General features: G+C 31.8%; 4 protein-coding genes across 6 annotated transcripts in view; 2 read left to right on the plus strand and 2 right to left on the minus strand.

The window, feature by feature from the left end:
- LOC110998492 (pancreatic triacylglycerol lipase) overlaps positions 1 to 8,665 on the minus strand; it is a 28,030-nt gene extending 19,365 nt beyond the window's left edge. For 2 of the 3 annotated variants that reach the window (XM_045630321.1, XM_045630320.1), the window contains exons 1-2: positions 8,460 to 8,665; positions 4,053 to 4,184 (exon numbers count right to left, since the gene is read on the minus strand). In XM_045630321.1, the coding sequence (XP_045486277.1) occupies positions 4,053 to 4,074 (22 nt within the window). In that variant the 5' untranslated portion in view covers positions 4,075 to 4,184; positions 8,460 to 8,665. The remainder of the gene's footprint in view (positions 1 to 4,052; positions 4,185 to 8,459) is intronic. The other variant, XM_022267170.2, reaches the window with a different exon arrangement.
- An 8,479-nt stretch (positions 8,666 to 17,144) lies between these two features.
- LOC110998494 (translation initiation factor eIF-2B subunit gamma) lies at positions 17,145 to 19,191 on the minus strand. The gene is made up of 3 exons (XM_022267173.2): positions 18,813 to 19,191; positions 17,789 to 18,615; positions 17,145 to 17,559 (listed from the first exon to the last, which is right to left on the minus strand). Exons 1-3 carry the CDS (start codon positions 18,970 to 18,972, stop codon positions 17,167 to 17,169), a joined length of 1,380 nt encoding a protein of 459 aa, XP_022122865.2. The 5' UTR covers positions 18,973 to 19,191; the 3' UTR covers positions 17,145 to 17,166.
- Positions 19,192 to 19,434: 243 nt separating this feature from the next.
- Positions 19,435 to 20,905, plus strand: LOC110998496 (cyclin-C). Its single transcript, XM_022267176.2, has 3 exons — positions 19,435 to 20,224; positions 20,298 to 20,390; positions 20,617 to 20,905. Exons 1-3 carry the CDS (start codon positions 19,634 to 19,636, stop codon positions 20,737 to 20,739), a joined length of 807 nt encoding a protein of 268 aa, XP_022122868.1. The 5' UTR covers positions 19,435 to 19,633; the 3' UTR covers positions 20,740 to 20,905.
- Positions 20,906 to 22,571: 1,666 nt separating this feature from the next.
- LOC110998515 lies at positions 22,572 to 24,013 on the plus strand. The gene is made up of 3 exons (XM_022267198.2): positions 22,572 to 22,741; positions 23,322 to 23,556; positions 23,810 to 24,013. Exons 1-3 carry the CDS (start codon positions 22,671 to 22,673, stop codon positions 23,948 to 23,950), a joined length of 447 nt encoding a protein of 148 aa, XP_022122890.2. The 5' UTR covers positions 22,572 to 22,670; the 3' UTR covers positions 23,951 to 24,013.
- Positions 24,014 to 24,160: the final 147 nt, after the last annotated feature.

Below are 24,160 nucleotides of genomic sequence, written 5' to 3' on the forward strand. Positions count from 1 at the left end.
AAATAAACAGTCAATAGGTTAGGCAAGTAATGAAACGTCATCGATCCAAGTCATTTGCCTAGCTGTTTAATCAACTGCTGAACATCTTTCAGGCCGATAGTTAAACGGTTAATTGAACGGCTAGAAAATCTAGTTGGCTACGACTAATACACAATACTTACAAAACAATATCTGGCACTTTTATTGTTATTTTAAATGTTTTATTTGAATCGTTAAAAAGTTACTTTAAAAATTCAGACACAACTCTCGTGCACACTCGCTCACACATAGCACACACATGCACACATACACACACATGCACACATACACAGACATGCACACATACACACACATACACGCATTCATAGATTAAGTTAATTTAGATTTAGTTAAAGTTAGTTTGTTAAGGGAAGTAGCGAGCCAACCCCAACACAAGTGTCTCTTGACTACTTACGGGGGTTGTCTCATACTCATTTAATGATGTAAAAAAAAAATTTGAGAAAAACGATAAAAAAAATTATTATTATTTATTATGTATCGCATTATATTTACAGTTAAACATGTAATTTAGTTGCATATTACGAATTACTCTCTATAAATTAAATTATGAATACATCTCTGGTCACTGATATAAATTTAATTCTATTATAATTTTTTTATTTTAATCGTTTCACGGAGGAAATCCTATATGTTAGTGCTCAATCAACCATAATACGTTGTTAATTATTTGAAAGATACAATATTGTGTAAACAGAGGCTGTGGTAAAACTATTGCATATTGAATTTAAACTGTACTTTGTAACGCTCTAATAAATTGTAAATTAGCGATTCGCAATTGTAAATCGGTTTGAACCTTTTAGTACAACAGAAACGCGGAAAAGGTACTGCCTCTTTCCGCTACAATGTAACATCTGTTTAATTATATGTATATAATAATGCCAGGCCCGGCGGTAGTTGCAGACCTTACCGCTCTAGGCCCCAGCCCATGTGCCACCTCTTTCTCAACACCTATAACTGAGATACTATGTTATACTATGATATAGATATATTTAGAAAAAAGGGTACTAGATCTTCATTAAACTGCGTATGGGTTGTCTAGTTTGTATAGGAAATAGTTTGTTGAAAGAAGTACAAAGGGTAAAACATTTCATCGATACAAAATTGTAAACATAAATTTTACAAAAATTTAAAATAAATCGCCAAGTGTGCTTGATAGGCTAGGTTACCCACGAGAGTAAGTTAAAACAACACAAATCTACAGCTGTATCGAAGATCCATGGAACAATGTATGCTAGAGAAGAGAAAAATATATAAAAATAAAAAAAAAACATTACAAAGATGAATGACAGATGTCACGATGAAGATAAATAAACTTAAGAGGAAATGGGCGGAACACAAGTCAAGAGGAACAAAAAAGTGGAGCAACAAAGTATTAAACTTGTGCCCAAGGTAGAATATACATAAAAGTGGAAGACCATTTAGAATGTGTATAGTTCTGATTAAAGAAACAGCAAGCATGGAAGAGAGTGGCAAACTGCAGAAATGACGGGAGTTGGAGGAGGCCTATGCCAGAAAAGGTAACCCAGGATTGATACAAATATAAATGTATTTTAATGTTATGTACCTGAAATAATTATATATAATCACATGACGAATACGTAAGGTAACGTCCGGATTAAGGGGAGGCTAACCGGAGCTACCCGCACAATGGATACTTTGGGAAGACACTTTCAAATTCGGACTACTAAACAATAGTAAACAAATTTTCCTATGATTTTTCAGTATGTGTACGAATATTGTTCTCATTTTTTTTAATACTATTTCGGCCTCCATTGTTATTCCTAGTCATACAGACCTATAATCTGGCCGTACATCTTCTTTTGTCACCTTCCAGGTAATAGTTAACGAACTAGAGCTCAACGCAACCGTTATGTCATGAAGTTAGCTATAATTGAGGTCGCAAGTAATGTACTGGTCATTAGGCCACTATTTCTGTCTTGACAATTTATAAGCTTAAGAAATTGGTACTTGACGAGGATTACGTATACTTCTTGAATGTTCGTCTTTCATTCGCATTTATAGATTGTGTGAGATCTATAAGGCAGTTGTGTTTAACCATTAACAATTTTTTTTAATGTTTAGGTCTATTAAATGTAACAGATAAAAATAATAATAATAATAGCCTAAAAAGTAGTTCATTTAAAAAATAAATGCGTGTTTCATTTCAAGAGAAGTGTTGGTCTAGTGGCTTCAGTGTTCAACCCTCAATCCTGAAGTCGTAGGTTCGATCGCCGGTGATGCACCAATGGACTTATTTTTAAATGCGCATTTAACATTCGCTCATATGAAGGAAAACATCGTGAGGATCTGGCTTAGCTTAGACCCAAACTGTCAACAGCATGTGTCAGGCACAGGATGACCTACTTGGCCTGTTAGATTAACAAGTGATCATGAAACGAATACAGAAATCTTGGGTCTTTCTTTTATGGTACTTTTATTTGTGATATTATTATCAACACTTCTGAAAGTAAGGGATTCCGTTTTTTTATGTGTAAAAAACATGATTACATGAAAAATACATAAATATAGTTGAAGCAGGAAAGAAGTCAGTATATAAAGTTGGAATTGGATGTATTCTAAGAGGAATTAAAGATAGAAAGTACAATAGTAGGTATATTTAGGTATAAATATGACAATTGTTAGGTCTGAGATCTAGCATCTTGACCTGTTTTTTTTTAACTTTTTCAAGTATTAAATTGGAACAAAGCCAGAATGCGTCAAATCCCTGGGCAAACAATAAAATATCCGTGAACAGGTATTTTAAGCTGCTAAAAGTGCTATTCGTGTTTTAACTACGATTCAGGTAATCGCCATGCTAACAAAACAAAAAAAGACCTAAGTGAGGAAAATATACAGCCTTGGATCGTACAGAATACATACACAAGTATACTTTCGGTTGATGAAGCCTGTCAAAAAAGGTAGAATAGAAATAAGGAAAACCCACTAACGGGTATGAACTTTGTTCTAAGCCTTTTTAAAAGGCCGTCACGTGTACTTCTAAACAAAGAGTAATAGTAACCGTTAAACATAATGTTATATTGTTCGTTGTTATTTTTGTGATCCTAATCTTTTAGCTTTTAGCGAAGGTCAGAAAGATAATTAAGGGCAAGAATTTGCATACGTCTCTCGCTAACCTCGACGATTTAAACGGAATGTAAGATATTGCTTCGTTTTATGTTCGAGATTCTCTAAGTTTACCAATATCGTTATATCACATGCAAATAGTTTATAAGCAGGATTAGCATAGTGGTAAATGTTGCCAGTGTACAAATTGATAATTCATTCTTGTAGGTACAACATAGTTACCTTAATTAGTTATTTGCAAATTTAAAAACTTTGTAAAATATATAATTATAATATAGACATCGTCATTCTCGAATAACAAGCCATTCACACCTCAACCATAACTAATAAAGTGCTTGGAGATATAGTATATATCGAACACTACACTACACTAGAGCCGACTATAGACTTTAGAGAATAATAATAAAAAAATAGCTTTCCTGGTCTTGTCGGTTTAAAAATAAATATTTCAAGTATTTTTGAATTATTAACTTTACCATCATTTGCCCTACAGTTGTAAAATAACACATTCAAATCTATGTTTTTTTCGGAATACAAATATCTAATAGACTGGGAATTGACTGAGCCGGTCGACTACCGGCACAATACTACTGCAACTTCTCAGTACCTTATCCGAAGTAGCACCATGTTTCATGTTTGACATTTATAAGTAGCCTTTAGGACATATACCGTACTTGTGCAATGATTTATGCCTTTGAATACGCTTCGAGAGCGCCAACTACCGCATCAAATAACTATTGTATAATGTTGCACATTTTGCACTCGGCTGGTTCTTCCTGATACTCTACTGTTTATGAAACTGGATTTTACCGATTTTTTATCGTATCTTGTTATATGTTTATAAAATATTCTGTACTCATTAAAATAAACATTATTTAAAAAAAATAGTAATAAGTGTGCTACTCGTGAGAAGTGTTTTGAAAGAATACCTGTTAAATACATATGGAACATGTTGGCCTAGTAGCCTATTGCGTATTTGAACTCGCTCCTACGGTAAAGGAAAACATCGTCCGGAATCCGGCATTTCTTAGACCCAAAAATTGACGGCGTGTGACAGGCATCTTTAACAAAAAGCAAACCGTAACAGACAAATCTGAATTCTGAAACCCAAATCTAAAAGATTGTAGCTGGATTTATACTAAACCCATACAGGAAATGCATACTTAGTAGACAATGCTACTTTTAATACATATAGAATTCTATATATTATATACGATAAAATATATTATTATTTATCTGTAGAAATACTGCTATTAATTGCAAGTTAAAACTATATAACGGAAAAACCCCTTTAATTAAATTTCCAACAAATAACAATAATAGTCTAAGTATAGAATTCTGTCTCAAGTGTTTGCAAGCATACAAATGAGGCCCACTCATTCTTCCGGTCAGGAAGCATAGAGCAAAGTGACAACACGTTTTTCATTTACAATAAAAAACAATAGAATCCAAGTTTGGATAGCAACGCTATTCGCTATTATAAATTGTATATTGAAAATCTAATTAATATTAAACGATGATTAAATCTTCTATTTTTTTGGTAATCATATGCTAAAATTCGTTGTTTCAAATTATTTGAAGCAGAGGTTTTTATCGTTGTTTGTCTATGCCCTATGGACTAAATTTGTTCACAGACATAGATTATATTTAAAATATAGAAATAAAGAATAAAGAATAGATTGGCTAGAATTCGATTCCCAAAGTGGTATGACAACCTGCAAGGGGTCTACGTCAGCGAAAAAAAATTCCGGTAATGAAAATGGGGGTCCACGATAGTGGATTATAAAAGTACCTATGAAGTAAAAAAAATATTATATATGTTTATAAAATTACGTATATTTTACATAACAGATACAAAATTTTATTTTGAGTAGTTTTAATGTAAATTTAATTAATAAATGTATAAATTAACATGTGTTTTTACTTTAAGTTTTTAACACTAAACTTCACTACAGTTAGAAATTTACAGGAAATCCAGTAGGGGTTGTCGTAGGAGTTGGGGGTCTACCCAACACGGAAATACATGGCAATGGGTCGATACAAAAAAGTTTGGGGAACTCTGGGCTAGATGATAATATAAGCAAGTAAATATTGATAATAATCATTCTAATAGGTTGCATAAAATTAATGCGTATAAAAATCTAACAAGAAATAAATTGTTTCCTTGTTGCTTTCACACATAATAAATGGGTGAGTGGAACATAATAATTACAAACCACAATAATTCTCGTATTACAAGTTTACATTTTGTGCGTTTTAGCATTTTAAAGGCGTGACGTACGTAAAAGAGAGATTGTTGCAAGTTGAAAAAGATGTTTTGATATTATGATTTTGGAAATAAAATCTGGGCATTTTTTTTCTTTAAATCAATCCTAAAATGAATTACGTACAAATATTATCCTAAAATGAATTCTGTACAAATAAATTATATTCGGTTAATTATACGAGTCGATATAGATTGTTAGCGGCCAAAAAAAAATTTTCTCTCGGAACATAATTTTAAATTAATGTCGCGTTTGTTATTATAGTTCTTATTGCTTTTGTAACATGTTAAATGTATACGTACTTGTATAAAAATACCGCATACGTTTTTATGGTATGTTTAAAAAGCCAGTTAACGATCATAAAACTAAATTGCACTCCTTTTACTACTCTGTCGCATCTACTGTATTTACACTGTAAAAAAATAAACACATGACTTAATCATGACTTATTAATTACCTATTATATAAATTGTACACGTGAGTAGGTTAATAGAAGAAGAGGTTTGATTGTCAATTGTCAACAGCATCTTGTCCAATGTCTGTGGACTGTGACAAATGACACGTTCCGTTCGAAGAATTACGATTAACGAATACGTTGATCAAAAAACGCACGCATCGTTTCGTCTTTTATTTTACATTAACATTTAACACCCCAGAAAGATTTACAAATAAAAGATATAATTATGTTAATAGGACGATCATGCCAGTGTCTTCGAAATAATGTGATTCTGTAATGCATTTAGATGCACTGCAATCTAAACTAAAATGAACACAGGCAATTTATAGTAATACAAATAATGCCGATTGCATTGGTGTAAGTTTATTTGTATTTATCCGAAACTCAATATTAAGGAAAAACAAAATAACCGCGACAGCTTGAAGATTCAATTAACATTTCGAATACAGATAATTATTGTTTATTTATTTTTTTCGAAGGCACTAGAATCTATAGATTAGAAAGCAACGTGTGTTGCAAGTTTAAGTAGTCGTCCAAGAGGGAGTCTTGCCTAATACCTACGTGCCTGGCTTTCGGAGTAGATCACCAAGGCTTTTTTGTTAGTTGAGTAACGATAACCATGGTACACCTAAAGTGTATTGGCACCAAATGGGAATTAATCGTAAGATACAACAGATAAGATATAATAGATATGATTTATTTCTTTAACTACAAAACTTTATGAAAGTCCCATGTCGTTCAACTACGATAGTATTTATCGTAGCAATAATTACGTCTTCATACTAGCACCTGACGCCCAAACCCAATGACCTATCTCAATCCATTTTTGACCATCTGAGATAGACGTCTTAATCCAAATATTGATAAAAGTGTGCCAATAATCAATGGACAGATGGTTAGTCGGTACAAGCTATCCATGATAGGTCTTGTAGGCTTTGTATAAAAAGACAGTTCAACTGTGCCAATATCCTAAGATTGTAATTTATACCAGTTTTAAAAATAATAAAAAAAACTATTTGATATGTTTTAAACATAGCCATGTTTATTTTATTATTTTTCAGTTTTATCTACTTTATTTGGTTTATATTGATTATCAAATATGAATGTAAAGAGCGAATTGGTTGCATTCTATGCGTCGCCAATGGATTGTCTTCGTAGGGTTTGGTTATTGGGATGCAGATAGGAGATCGATCGACTGTCACGGGCTGACAATTTACAATCTCATTTTTTTTTATATGAGATTGTAGATTTAAATTATTGGGTTCGGGTTCGATTGTCTCAAGATAACAGATATAATGGGAAAAGTGTTGTGGTAAGTATAGCTTATACACCAGGCTTATAAAATTTATTATAGCTTTTTAATGTTGTAATTAATTAACTTAACAGTGTACCTTTAATGCTGGCAGCATTTCCTCGCTGTATTGCGAAACTTATGTTAAGGACAGAACCAGCTGGGGTCACTATAACTGCCTACCAGGCGCCAACATATATCATTGATTACAGGAATGTTTAATAGGTTCTTATATTATTATGAGCCTTATTAAATCCATATTGGGATCATTTTATTCAATTTGATTCCTGATTACGATAAAAAATTGTTGAAAAAAAATCATATTAAGAAACTTAGGTCAACCACTTTTAGGTTATATAATGCTAGACAAATAATAAAAAATATAGTAATTATTAAATTAATTTACGGACGTATTGTAAAAAATTAGAAAACACGTAATAAATGATTATAATAGTTAAGAATTATCATAAATATAATAAAAATATTGTAATGTAAAAATGCATTCATATTTATAAATAAACTTTCAACACTCTTGCAAAACCAGCCAGAGACCTTCCTGGCAACCCTGATAACATTCTAAATGATATAATTTCTGTACATTGTATAATCTATAGTTACGGAGTCGGAAATATTTCCTTGAATTATATTTCGAGAAAACTATAATGAATCAAATAAACACGTAGAGCACGCAATCTCTCACATCATTATAACTATTTGACTGCAATTATCATAGTAATTGAAATTATGTAATGTGGCATTTAGGGCTGTGAGGTTTTGTGGTAATTATTTAGATAATAGTTTTCGTGCTAACAAGAAATTGGTTTAAATAACATAGAGTTTTTTAAAGGTTTTGCGAAATTTTTTTTTGTAATATCAACGTAGTGGCGCTTGGAATCTTCGGAACGCTACCAGTATCTTCGATGTATCTGATAGGTACACGTCGTCAACTTTGGGTATAAAAATTCGCCATACAGGCGGTGTTAGAGCATGAAATATGGATGGATAGAAGTTCATAAGTGCACAACCAGGTTTCAAACGTGCGAAGTCTATTCCAATAGCTGTCATAAAACTAAATAATTGACTAAAATATTTTAGCTTGTCTGGAAGAAATGGCTTATTCCGTCCGTTCATCTGCGATATTAGATTATGTATTCCTATTTCGTAAGCTTTAAAAACCATTCTTTTAATACCATTTATGTACTAAGTATATTTACATATACAACGATATTTTCTTGTATTAGGTAAAGGTCGCGTAGAAATCATTAAAACCTTATTAAGTAACTAGAGTCTTGTTATGTACACATATTATCGAACGAATTCTTACCAAAATAGCGGTAGTCCGAACAATGCACCAACACTATTAAGAACTGAATACAAACGAACAATATAATATTTATTAAAGAGAATTGTAAGTACACTGAATCGAAATTGGCCTTAAATGAAATCACGTAATTTCAGAGCGTCTTATTGCTTGTGTAATACAACGCGTGCGCTTCGTGGGAAAGTTTTCTGCTTACTGCCCTGTGGTACGAGGCACGAACTACGAGCCTGTCCTCGTAGTCGTCGCTTGTTTACTATTTAGCATCGATGCAACCAATACATAAATATACATACAGTTATAAAACCCTGAAAACCTTACGTCTGATGATTATAATCAACTTTGTGTCATCCAAAACAACTATTGTATTTGGAGTCAATGCTTACAAAAGGTTTACCTAAAAAGCCACTTAAACCTACAGTTAACAGTAATGTTGTAATATTATTGGCAATTTCAATACAACCAGTATTGAAACTGCCAATAATATTATAACGATAAGATGCATAAAGAAGTATTTATGACTGTGTTATTCTGTGATATATTTTACTGTTCTAGGCTAATTGGATAATTGTATATTATTTGTAGTGAAATATATGTTTGTCATTTTAATAAATTATATATTATTAATTATATTCACCTCTTATGTAATTGCAACGAATTCGTTGAATGTGAGTTAGTTATAGTTAATACCTATTAATTATAAACGCAAAATGGATGACTTGATAAACTATATATATAATATAATTACCTAGAGCTAATAACCAACCAAAGCGGTTGCACGACGAAATAATAATTGTTCAGGGTTAGAAAGGACGCTGGATTCACCTTTAAGGTAATTAATGAAATACACGCGGAAGTGTGTCGATTTCGGCCTCGCTATAGTACCACTGTAGCCGAGCACAACTCTCATTAAATTGTGAAACTGTGTAAGTTAATATATTTTTTTTAATAACATGGATTACAAGAGCAGAGCTATTGCGGCTTGTGAAGTGGCTGAAAAAGCTCTGCAAATACACGGATCTAGGCTCCGAGTAAGGTTTTGTCACATTCGTTGTCCGTGAGGTCAGAGGCTTTTTAAGGAAATATCCAAAATGATAGTGCGGATAGAAGTTTAGTACCTACTAAAAGGATATCACGCGAGACCGAAGAGATGGCTACCTCGGACAAAGAATTAGTCTAGCTATTCAAAGGGGGAACGCTGCGAATAGTATATTTTAGTAAATTATATTTTAAAGTCAGATTTTTTATTGCTTTTAATTAATTGTTTTTCTACTATATATATATATTAAATATGTACGAGTAGTTGTGATTAATAAAGAACGCAACCTGTCTCAATTACGTTTAGAAAATTGGAAGCTCATATGATGTTAAGTGATACCGTATATTGAGACTCACACCGCAAGAAGTCCAGTGAGTTCGATGCTGTCCGTTTCCATCCGGAAATACTTTAGTGGATAGCTAGTTCGCGCCAAAAATGCCGTAAACACGATCATCTGTGGAACGACATCATCGGACATCGAAGTGATACACTGATTAATTTAAATGCTACAGCTAGAGACAGAATCCTTAAACATTTTCATACTTTAAATATATACTTACTCATGTTTAAAAAATTATATAAACTTAGGTAGATTTATTTTCACTACGACAATGTTCTCGAATATTTACTTGCGTAATTGTGGACGTGTAATAATGTTTTATAATGGTTTATTTAATGTTTATAGTTTTTAAATAACAAAGGAAAACAAAATTATAGCTTAGAACTTAATACTCATATATTTTTATAATGATTGTATAACTTCTTATGTTATGTTTGTAGCATAAAATTGATAACAACTCTCCGTGTGATGTTATTACCATCTTCAATACGTTATGGGAAGAATTTAGTCGTAATAAAGTGCGTACTGGGCGGCAGTCAGCTAGATTCTCTAGCATATATAAAAGATATCAATTTAGTCCCTATATTCCTCTAGAATGTTAAATAGAAACCCGGACGCTTGTAGACTCTGATGTTAACTATCGACTAGTTCAAAATTATTGTTAATTTGATGAGTTTTCATGTCTTTAAGTATCTTGGAAGATCTGATACGGGAAAATAGAGGTCGTAGGCATAGCTGGTATCATTGATACGGGTAGTATGTGACTCGTACTGCACTGGCAGTAACATTTATTCTAGCGCCATCGCATTGAAGGTGTTAATAAATTTATCCAGGGTTCAATTTGCTGGAGAATCAGTAGATATCAAATTCAAAAGCAAAATCTTTTATGGTATAAAAAAACCTATGAGCCAAACATCTCAAATCTCATGATTATTTAAAAAAATACATTTGAATAAAACAATAAATAAAAGAATTCTCTGTCTCATTCATCATATAGTTACGTATTTAATTGGTAAGCGCTGAACCGTACAACTTGCAATCTTTTAAACATACGGTAAATCATGTAACCACGTAAAACGTATTAAGCAATGTTTACAATACTTTTCGCTATAGACCATAAATAAGGTTATGTTTGCGTCCTTGATATCTGACAACTGACAGCGAACTCTCCAATGTCGTTACCATAATAACGATGTGCTAATTATATTTTCCAATATCTACAATTACATATAATTTAATAAACATTTGAAGTTGTCCGTTAAAGTTAGGTGACATTTGACTTGTATTTCCGAAAAATATTGAGATTTATTTTAATTAAATCAGCAAATAACTTAAGGCTTGTTTTTTTGTAAGGAATCTGGCTGTTGGCCTCAAGGGCCTTAACAACTCAGCTCGGGCTGTTTTGGCGAGCGTAGGCATGGCCGTGGCGGTGTGGTCATACGCAGTAAAGGTCCTTGTCTTTCCCGGTGAGAATGGTTTTTTACCCTAATCTGATTATGGCCATTATTATTTTTGGCCGCGCGGGATTTTAATTTGTTGTTAAGGATCGTAGCAAGCCTAATTTTTTACTAATACTTTTTCTTACCAACTAAGATGCGATAGTGCCCATAAGATAGAGTCGAGAAACCTGAGGTTTTGAGAACGTATCAGTGAGTTGACACCTCATTTGTCTAATTAAGTACCACTTAGTTTAGCATTTAATATATTTATAAATATTTAATTTAAAATAATATCTTATAACCAAACATCTGCATAGACATTCATATTTGTCTAGAACATACTTTCGGATTCGGAAATACAGTATCGACATAACCAGACACGCCATGTTAACATGAAATATATCAAGTATTGTAACACCGAATAGACATGTTGCCACAAAATGTACCAATATACACGCAATATCTTATGCAGCGGAATGGAGTCAAGACCCAGATATGTTAGATGAATTGCAATATTGTTTATGGACGAGATATGTATGACCAATACTGTCTGTGGTTATACGTAAAAGTCCACGCTATGCGATCATCAGGACAGCTTTACAATTTCAAAATAAATATGCATTATGAGCGGTGTTGCCCTAGTAGTTTGCGACTATCATCCTTTAGGTTGAAGATTTGAGCACCGGCTTTGCAATGTCCTGAGTATGTGCGCATTTAATCCAGGAAGGGGTCATAGGGGTCAGGAACCCCCCCCCCCCTGAGCTGATTCCAGGACTTAGGTGGACCACTAATTGAACATAATGATTTTATTTCAATATTTTGTCCCATACAGATTTTATGTAAGTACAATGTACATACCTGTAACATTTAATTAATTTAATATAATATAATAACTTTGTACGACCACGACTATGTCACCTCCTCCTGGCGCTAAAGCTGAATCTGCCCTTGACGGTGACGGAAAATATCATGACAAAACCGGCATGTCTTCGACCTAAAAAGTGGGCAGGTGTCAGGCACAGGACATAATCATTCAGGACACAGTAATGCTACTTACATATAAAAAAATTATTATGAAACAGTAAAAAATATAGAAATCTAAGACCAAAGCAATTATTCCATAATAAATTACTGCTTTTATTTAAACTAATAATTCGCTTATTTGATAACTGAGAAAAGAAAAATATTATACAATATATTTTCATAATTACGAAAAATCTTAAAATAAGTTCAGAGTCCTGTTATCCGAGACTTCAAACACTGAAACGAGAGCTAACAGACAGTAACAAAAATTTTCAACGTTTTAAATTAAAATGACTTGTAATAAATAAATTATCTAATAATAATCAGACGACCTCCCGTTGAACTCTTTTCAACCGTCGTTAAAATTTCCATGTTATATCAATACTTTTATGTTTTACCGCAACCCCAGCTTGTAATGCAATACACATGCAATTACATAACACAAACACGCAATGAACCGTAAACATTGCGAAAACAATGACGATGTGAGTGCTTTTTTCACTACGTGGCGACATACGAGACTGCACTTACTAGCTTTTTCCTGTGAGTTGGTTCATGGCCGTTGTCCTAGGTTATTTTATACTAGGCATTTAAGACATCTCAATATCATTTTGTCGGTTTAAAAATAGGATACTATAACATAGTGAAATAAATACCTTTAAAATAAAAAAAACATCGCAATCAATTATTTTTACGTGCGTTTTAATCCGTGAATACACTATAAAACTGTCACTCTCACCGATGACACGTCTATGTAAGTTCAGACGGGTATTCCATAAACTACAGGTCAACATTTATATTTATTTTTAAAAGAACTCGACTATATATATATACATTTAATAACAAAATATTACCGGTCCGTTTCTTATACGACAAAACTTTTAGGATTCAAATGTACTTCAAGCGTTACTGTTTATGATATGAATAATTAAAGAATTACATTTAAAAAAATCTACGCTTAATATTAAGAAGTAAAATTGAACATCGATTTAAATTAGGTTAATTATTTTCGTAATATACATGATTTTGCGTAAATTTTACCATTTTGTTTTATCACTAAGGGGTAAAATGGCTCGTGCTTATTATAATATTCATAATCACAAGGATTATATTCCAATTCTTAAACGTTTTTACGCAATACTCATCACATTAACAGCCATGTCGCGCATCTGTCATCAATAAACAATTCTTTATCCGGGACCGATGAACTAATTCAGTACGTCTTTACGGCTTGTTATAAAAAATCAAAGCTGTCAAGGTGACATAGACAAATGTTAAGCTATAAATTAGAAGAGTAAAATAACGTACAAAAAGCCGTCGTACCTGACGCACTGTGATATTTTTTAGGGAATGATTTTCAAACTAGCATTTAAATAGATAAATATAGTTGGTATGCCTTTCAGTCGATTTATAGGAACAAGAGTCAATTATCGCCTACCATATCCATTCATATTTATCTATAAAAGAAAAACTTACGCAGTATAACTGTTTAATCACGTTACGTTTCGTGGTTACGTTATGTTTGGTTTGACCAAAGCAATACTGGAAGTGATTTTGGAAATGACTAGCTATGATTGATACAATAAGAGATCATTAAATTCAGTATGTCAGCTGTGGAGATCGTAATCTACGACTACAATATTAAATACATCATTAATTACCCTTAGTGACGACAAATAATAAATTTTATAAGCAATTTTTAACCTTACCCCTTATTTTATAACATTGTTTAATCGCTCTATTTTATCAAAAGTAAATGTAACGCCAATAAAGCCATATATTAACTGTGTATAATTCAATAAACGTGGCTTGGTGGTAGTTGGCTTTAAAGTACTCGGCTTGTAGCCCAGTAGTCTAGGTTTCCATTTCAATATAATTTGTTTCGCATTGGGAAACCTTTTATTAACTAATAATATATATCATACAAAAGTAAGTGCTCAGTAGATAGTTTAAATTATTAAATGTTCACGATATGTGTTATTAATATGACTCAATTTAAAATTCCATGTTACCCGAAAGTGCTTTTAGGATTGAGTATTTTTTTTTCAATTAGCTGACTCAACAGAGATTAGAGTATTTCTTTGCTTGTCAATAGTTTCTAAATGCCACTTTATCAAGCTGCAATACATGTCATTAATATCACATTTTACTTCACTTCCCCATATGATGTCATTGTAGCTTACATCATTGTTATAATATGTATACCGTGTTTATGTTTATACTTGTGTACAGTATCTACTGAAATTATACTTAAACCACCGAACATCGTCTCAATAGTTTAATAGAAGTACCTTTGTAATTGTAGCAGGGACTGCACGAGCACTTTTTGACGGAGAGTGCTAACTTTGGTTTCCTTTTACGTTTTTTTCTTAAAACTTATTAATTATAAATCACTTTCCCCACAGTTCATACTATATATTATTATAAGATATATAGTACAATGTTATGCATTGATTTTTATTAATTCTAATATTTAACAATATCTCTAAATTTAGGCATTGAAAAAATCTAAACAACACTTTTTTATTTAAGTATGATTAAAAATAATATCTACTATATTACATTATTTTAAAAATAAAATTAAAAATAAATTAACAATTAAATTTAAATTATTAATTAATGTAGACTAGACTTTAGTCTAGTCTACATAAGAAACATTAACCTTCGAAGGTTTTTTTTGTATTTCTGACACTTAACAACATATCTATACCTACGTAGGTCAATCGTAGTAAGTACCTTTCTTTGTCGCAGAATTGCAGGACTGCAAGGAGCTAATAGGTGCCTACACTTAATTAATGACGGAGAGTAACATTTGGATTTCTTTCGACGCTTTACATTAACATTAATTAATTAGTAAGTCTGATGTACATTATGTAATTTTTAGTTAAACACTAATAAGTGTACGCAATAGCGTATTACCTATTATTTGTGATTTCTAGTTTTCATCCCGAGCGCTACCTATCGCGATTACTTTTGGCCAAGGCCATCGTTAATAGTAAGATAAAATTGTGTAGAAACTGTTTACAACTTCGTACTTATTGCTAAGACTGACTCCCATACATAAAAAACTTATAGGAAGCCTTGTTTCTAAGTCTCACTCTCACCCTAAAACATGACATTAAAAACTTCTCTTAGTGGCAAAGTGAATTTTAAGATTTTGTTACTCATTGTCAAATTAAACTTTAATTATTTCCAAATTCTTGAATTTAATTTATAAAATATTATATTTAATGTTAGACTATGGATTTACAGCGCTTTAGTGCATATGTCGCAGGCATTTTGTACGATTCCGCCGTTTACATACGGCGTCGGCAGTTTATAAACGCTCGCTGTTTTGTAATATGCCGAAGGCAAAATGTATAATGCCGTGTCATTATGTAATAGGCCTAAACATTTGATTGTCGATTGAATCGCTATATACATAATGCCGCGGCAAATTGAAGTATTTAGTTCTGTTTTTTACCACGCGCGTCGCTGTTGACCGAAACAAACAAAATGGCGTCAAGTAGTGGTTTTGTGTCACAAAAAATGATTGAAAACAGTGCAAATACTATGTGTTCAAAAGACTTTTCACAAAATAATTGTGATTTTAAAGACATTTATTATAGTGAGTTGAAAAAGTATTACGATCTTCAAGCGGGAGCAGTAAAAAAGCCGTGGACAAATGAGAAGATTTTTGAGGTTATCCGGCACCTAAAAGATGCTAAGGTGTCCATAGAATCTGGTTCTCGGAAGACCCCTGCACAATATTTCTGGTCAAAAAAATGTTTGACATGCGCAAATAAATAATTCTTGATTTCTGTATTACTAAAACCCGCCTAATAATAATAGGCGAATTTTTTATTTCTTTTTATAATATTTTTCTAAATATCTTTTTCTTTGGACATTTTTGTATTTGATTACTTAGACCCGCCTAATAATTACAGGCGAATTTTCGATTTCTTTTTATAATATTTTTCTGAATATGTTTTCATCTGGATATTTTTGTATTTGACTGTGTAGAGGTATTGGGAAATATTAATAAATTTCGTTGAAATACGGATTTCAACAATACCATACTAAGCAAATTATAACTAGGTTAATTTAAAATTAGTGTGAAGGAAAATATACTATATTTTTTAAATATTAATTTAAATTTAAATTACAACAACTTACAAAAACACAATAACAAACATAACAACACAAACACAACACAACATAAAGCCGTGACTCCTGCTCTCAAACAATATACAAAACATACCCCCGCGGGTCAGAGAGGGGAAGGGAAATGTTTGAGAAACCCTTCCTCTCTCTACCCCGCGGGGGTATGTTTTGTATATTGTTTGAGAGCAGGAGTCACGGCTTAACACAATAACAAACACACAACATAACATACACAACAACAACAAACAACATAAATAACACATAACACACACATACATTGAAAGTGCCATATTATCCTAAGAAGTTTAATTATTGTTTAAAATATAAATGTCGTTATTGTTACTTAAATATTTTAACTAAGTAAGAAACCAAAGCACTGATTGTTAATTTTAACTAAGTAAGAAACAAAAGCACTAATTGCTAAAATAAAGTCTGATTTGTCCCAACTGTGTTTTCTTCATGGTCACCCTAAAACTACAACCAACGTTGAAATTACAACAATTCAACGAGTTGTCATATTGCCTTTGGCATTTTAAAGAACAGCGAGCGTTTATAAACTGCCGACGCCGTATGTAAACGGCGGAATCATACAAAATGCCTGCGACACATGCATTACTATGACTAAATTTTTTTTTGTATAGCTTAATTTTAAATTTATATTGTAAATCTTGAAAAATTATCTTGTAAATAAAGTAAGTAAAAGCAAGTTAGGGTTTTTAAATAGTTTATTTAGCCAAGTGTTATCATATTATCTGTGGTTTCTGCCAGCAGTTGATGGTTGCCCTTAGTGGTAGATGGCACAACATGATGGGGTCCAACAATACAGTATTGCAATGCACAATTTGTATCTACTGTAGCTCCGGTATATAATATACAATCTTGAAGTACACACCCTTCTTTAATCGTCACATTGTTCATTAAAATACAGTTTGTCAACCTAACTTTGTTTTCTATAGTACAATTTGAACCAATAAATGTGCATTTGATGGATGTTTTCTCACTTAATATGCTTTTTTCACCAACTGTCGTGTTTTCATCGATTTGTTTTGTTTTAACTTCGCTATTTGGGTGTATTTTTTCATTAAGAGGCAATCCAGTTATTTCTTCCCATTTTGATAAAATCTGAAAAGTATATGAGAATAATAAATAATCCATTGATTTATTTACTTTACTACTTATACACTTTAAGAAAATGAAAAAAATAATATATTACTAAATTACATACTATTTTGATTTACAATGTATTATTTTACAGAGTTATATGTATATCAAGGTAAAAATATTTTTAACAATTTTTTTAGATGCTGTATGTGAAATGGAACTTTTACAATGTATACTTTTAAATGTTTACCTTGTTGTTAGACAAATAAAAGGCAGATAAAGTATTAATTCTCATTCCAAAAGTACTTTTATCTGGTATATGTGCATAGCACCTCAAAATGTCACCAGAGTATACACCTTTACTGCCAAGTTTATGATCATTATATGCTGACATCTCACGAATCTGTTTTTCATAGCCATTCTCAAGTGCATAATCAAAAATATCCTTATTTATATCCATATTGTTTTCTGACATCCCTTTTTTTTCTAAAGCATTTTTGGGCTTAGATAACTGTTTCTTTACTAAATGAGGAATTAATTCTCCTTTGATTGATGTAAACTTATCCATGTCAACAAGATAATTGACTACCCAATGTTTCATTACATACACATGTGCATCTAATAATCTGCTGTACATACTTAAAGTGTTAAATTTCTTTAACAGTAACCTAGGAAGTGTTACATTTTCTTCAAAATCACTAGCACTGGCTAGACAACATAATCTTTCTGTCTCCTTGTCTAAGCACACTAAATCACGATCTGGCTTTGCTTTTGTTTTAAGTCCTGGAAGTTCTATCCATTCTTCAGGACCATTATTAAAGAAAAGAGAAGCAAGTACCGCATCATGCTTTCTATAAAGGTTTAAAACATCATTAAGATTGATATTTGATATCAAATCTCCAGAAACTACAACTAAGTCTGTTGTAACCCTGCTACTTATGTGTTTGAGAGAATTTGCAGTGCCCCAATCCTCTTCAGAGGGTATCACAATCAATTCATACTTAATTTTTAGTGGACATTTTTCCAATGCACTCAATATGCTTGATTTGTCATCGTCAAGTACCAAGACCATAGTTTCTGAAAATAAATGGTAAGTAATTAAAGCCACAAGAATAATATAACTGTAAACAAAAAACGACTCCAATTAAAAATTTAAAAAAGATCTAAAAACTAATTTTACGTATTTTATAAAAAACCACAACCAGGATACTTAGAAAATAACACATTTTCTTAATACATATTATGATTTATATTATCAACATATTATGACATACCTTGAAACCCAACTCTCTCAAGCATATTCAATGAATACCATAGTAGTGGATATGGACCTATAGGAAGAAGACATTTTGAGAACGTTCCACCGACATCTGGAAGTCGAGAACCTCTTCCTGCTGCTAAAACTACAGCTTGAAACTCAGAAATTTTATGCATTCCTAGGTCTAACCTTAAATTATTTATATGCAAATGTATGCTATTGCAATATTGATTATAATGGCAGCAATTAAGTTTTTCTTGAACTTGTTAGTTTTCGGCCTTTACTATAGATGAAAATATTAAAATCGATATCTCACGAGAATATATTTTTTTTGTTTTGACGTTGAGCAATAAGCAGAAATCAGCATTGATGACCTAATGATAATTGACAAATATTATGATTAACTGAGTCTGACATTGATGATTGACAACGAAACTCTAAACTAACATAAAAACAGTAGGAACAGGAAAATCAAATTTTTATACAAATTTCGTTTTGGACTTTCTACATACACTACTGTTAAGGCATTTTCTCAACTTAGTAAATTAATAATTTGTATGAAAATGATAGTGCTCGTAGACAAGTAATATCAAGTACCATAATATGACAACTGTCATAATATTAAACAATTCAGTTTAAAAAATCAAGTTTTTCAGATCACGACATCACGTGACATTCTTGACTTTTTGAATTGTCCAGACTTGTGTAGTTTTTAAAATTTATTTTAATTTTAATGTAAACGAAAAGATATGTATTTTGATTGAAAGCTAAGCAATTGAAACAATCTAATATTTTTTGAGGTCCAAAGAAATACTAAAAGGGAAAAGTATCTTAGCAATGGCTGGTAATTTTTGGCAAAGTTCACATCACCAGCAGTGGATGTTAGACAAGCAAGACCTTATTCGCGATCGCCAACATGATCTATCAAAATTAACAGAAGATGAATACCAAAAAATATTTAATTTTTTTGCAAGCATTATTCAAGTTTTAGGGGAACAACTGAAACTTCGCCAGCAAGTGATAGCCACAGCTACTGTTTACTTTAAAAGATTTTACGCAAGAAATTCTCTGAAGTGTATAGATCCCTTGCTTTTAGCTCCTACATGTGTGTTTCTAGCATCTAAAGTCGAGGAATTTGGTGTTATTTCTAATTCTCGGTTAATAACAACATGCCAAACGGTAATTAAAAATAAATTCAGTTATGCATATGGACAGCAAGAGTTTCCTTATAGAACTAATCATATCCTAGAATGTGAATTTTATTTGTTAGAGAACTTGGATTGTTGCTTGATTGTCTACCAACCATACAGACCATTGTTGCTGTTTGTACAAGATATAGGTCAAGATGATCAACTATCAACATATGCTTGGAGAGTTGTCAATGACTCCCTACGCACTGATGTTAGTTTGCTATATCCACCATACCAGGTAAAATAGAACATACATATTTTATTACAAAGAATATTAATATGGGTACTAAAGGCTTTTTTTATTTTTTCAGATTGCTATTGGTGCCTTACATATTGCTTGTGTTATGCTTGGTAAAGAAAATTTAAAACCTTGGTTTGCTGAACTTAATGTAGATATGGACAAGGTATTTACAATTTTCTGTTACTTTAAAATTAATGAAATTAATAGACTAGATAAATTTTTCATTCTTTTAAATATTTAATGTGGCCATTGCCAGAGCAGGTTTCTACCCAGATAAAGAAACTTTTTTGGAACATTAACACTTCTTTTTTTAATTTATTAAAGTAAATTTAATTGCCTCAAATACCTCTATTGAGATTCTTAAGCATTTGATTGTTTTTTAATTTCAGATACAGGAAATAGTAAGAGCTATAATTAATTTGTATGAGATGTGGAAAAACTATGATGAGAAAAAGGAAATTCAAGCACTCCTTGGAAAAATGCCAAAACCATCTCCCGCTCCACAGAGATAATGCTTAACATTTAAGATTAGAATCAATATATGTATTAGTAAAAAATATATAACTGAGATTATACCTAAGTATAACTAAATATACCTGTACAGATTTAGTGACCAAGCCCAATAAATATTTAAGTATTTTTTTCAGGTAATTGGTAAAAGGACAATTGTGTTATCTTTTAATTTTTTTTTTAATTAAAATGACACAATCAGTAGGACATACACAGGATACCATATTTCAATAATAATTAATAAATATTACTGAATCATAATTTTTTTGAAAATAAAGACTACCAAATAAAATCACTAAGAACAGACATGAAAATAAATTTTTTCTAAAGTAATAAATAAACAGAGATTATCCTTTTTAAATCCTTGCATTTATTGATTGAATATGGACTGTAGAAGTATTTTGTGTATAATATAAGCAGAGTAGAATAATAGAATAATTGACAAGGCATGGTTAATAAAATCATGATATAAATTGAAATAAATATTTTTGGTAAATGTAATGTAAGAGTCCTATAAAATAAAATAAAAGACTGCCTTTTAATAAAGTATTTGAAATGATTGTTTTTTAATTTAATATATTCACATAAATAATAAGTACAAACATCGATTTAGTAAAAAGATTTGCTTAATGCAATAAAAATTACCATTATGAACTGACCTTTATAGCGTCCCGGAAAAATAATTGTTTTGGGTGTAAGGCCAGAGAGCTGATTTACCTATTTGGCTAAAAAATATATGAAATAGGAAATGACTCGTAAGCCGTAACTAGGTTACCTTCTAGATAAGGAATGCAATCTCTTGGGATTAAGAATTACAAACTCGCGAATTTTAGAATTAAAATTCGAAAACCAATTGTTTAGATCGAACAACCCAAATACGATGAAAATTGCTAGGATGTGTTTAAAAGGTTCATTACATATACGACATTATTTTAAAGAAAAATATCTATTATAACTATACCTATTATTTATAATAAAAAACGAAATATATTCTGTCGTTAGTTAGTTTAATACAAGTGGTGAATAAATAGTACTCAGAATTACTTCTATGCAACCTGGATATTTAGAAGTGATTTTGGAAATAACATCCTAAGAAGCAAGATTTACGTCCAACAACCGCTATTATAAGCGAACTGTTAATTTTCAAATATATGAACTTTGCCGTTGTATTTCTGACGCTCACAGATACATCTATATATATATAGGTTTGTTCATCGATGAGATTAACTATTCTGATACTATAGCCACATAATGTCGTTAATCCTATGAGATCGGGGTTGCATTTCCTAGTCTTAGATAATGAAGTGTTAGACTACGAGCTGAATTGAATTACGATCGCCGCATGAATTACCATGTTATGTCAACAAATGTCATACACAGTAATGGTTCATTGTGATACAAGTTGAAACAAAACAACTTCATCGTATAATTGGTACGTATCAAAACAAGGTTCTGATTTCTGTAGGGTAGACATATTTTTCAAAAGTTCAGGTCTGTTATATAATTATAATTTTTAACCACCAACATTATTTTCAAACAATAAAATATACATATAAAATATTGTTAAAACATGAGGCGAACGCACTGGATCTGGTTATTCGGGGTAAGATTCAGAAATGACAGTGCTAAGTGTAGACTTCGTACAACTCAAATGTGGCTTTTGACTTACGTTCATAATCTCACATTATATGGTAATTTTATTCAATTAATACTAATCCCAAATTTCCAAGCTAACAATAACTGGTTAAGGAAAGTTAAAGGTATATAAAGTGTTTATGCTTAATTTATATGCGTTAGATTTTTTTCTTTATTTATCCCAAGATAGTAATAATCGTAGTCGCTCTAATTGAAAGCGACCGGTATTGTATATATAAATCAGCACGACGAAAAGGTTATTCTGAAACCAGCTGAACATCGGTTACAATTCGTCAACATGTCATTTCCCAAGTTTTTTGGTATATTAATCACTCTAGGACTGATCCGCGCTGAAGACTTGCACACAAGGTAGGTACTTGATCTTTACTTTAAATGTTGTCATTTAAACGATACTATACGTTGAATGTTACCATTATTAACTAAATTATTTCTGAAAAACTTGACTAGTATTAATATTATATGTTCCTTTCTCTACGATGAAGTATAGACACCATATCGACATATTATTTTTTGTCACCCTTTTCACGCTTAAAGCACTGGATCGTTGTTGATTTTTAATATATGCATAGACAGAACATCCAGCTGTGAAGCTAGGTTTTCTACAAATAATGGTGATGGGTGAGAGGAGAATTTTTCAATAAAACTTATAAGTTTTCTCGGGCTCTCATTTTTGAGGTCGTAGGTTCATTTCCCGTCTGTGCACCTATGTACTTTCCGTCTATGTGCGCATTTCAGTTTCGCTCAAACGGTGAAGGAAAACACCGTGAGGACATCGACTGGCCTTAGACCCAATATGGCGACGGTGGTGTCAACCACAGGAGCAGATCTCAGTCTATTAAATTGACAAATGATTATAAAACCGATAAAAAATCTGAAGCCACTGGTTTTTTAAATATTTGTAAAAATATTACCTATGTTTTGTTTACAGTGCGCCATTAATAAATGATGGTTTAAAGGGGAATTGCTCTTGTGGTGGTTTCCCTACAACCACGCCAGAAGCAAATACGGAACCTCTACTATCCCAATCTCCGGGATTAGTAGTCACTTGCGACGAAGAAGGCAGCACCAAATGTAAAGTTTTATGTAATGCCATAGCTACCGCTGCGAAGGCTAAGGGCCCTGAAATACTGTGCAACAGGCTCAAAAATGCTGATGAACTTAAAGTATGTCTTGTTTATTTATTGTTTATGACCGCGAACTGAACGTCATTTGGTATGTCAACGGCCATTATTCCGATGCTAGCTTCAAGGAGAGTGTGTTTCCCTGGGAATCGAATCTTGGGTCTTTATTAGTCTTTAACTTAACTGAACTAACACATTCTACCACTATTAATACTGACAAGGTTCATTATTTTATTTACTTTAACTGACGAAATGAATTCAGTAGGTACATAATGAAAAATAAAAATATTTTCAGCTGTCAGCATTCTTTAAAATCTGCGAGAAGCCTTGGGTATACGCCGATATGACGGCTGACGAAAATCTATGCTGTCAAGATGCTGAAGTGAAGACCTGCGCATCAGCAGACCACTTAACCACCATGACAAACAAAGAATAATTACTATACATGAAAATATAAACCTCATTAAAATTAAACGTTCCTATATATGATAAATTTGTTTTAGTATGGCCTCAATGAGTATAAAATACTTTTTTTTAAAGTAAATCATAAACAAATAGCCTATACAAATTTTTATTGATTTTGGAGGTTTGGGATACAACGTTACGATGCGGGGCGGGGATTGAATTGCGTTATTGTTAATATTAA

Source organism: Pieris rapae, chromosome 12 (genome assembly GCF_905147795.1).
Source record: "Pieris rapae chromosome 12, ilPieRapa1.1, whole genome shotgun sequence".
NCBI lineage: Eukaryota > Metazoa > Arthropoda > Insecta > Lepidoptera > Pieridae > Pieris > Pieris rapae.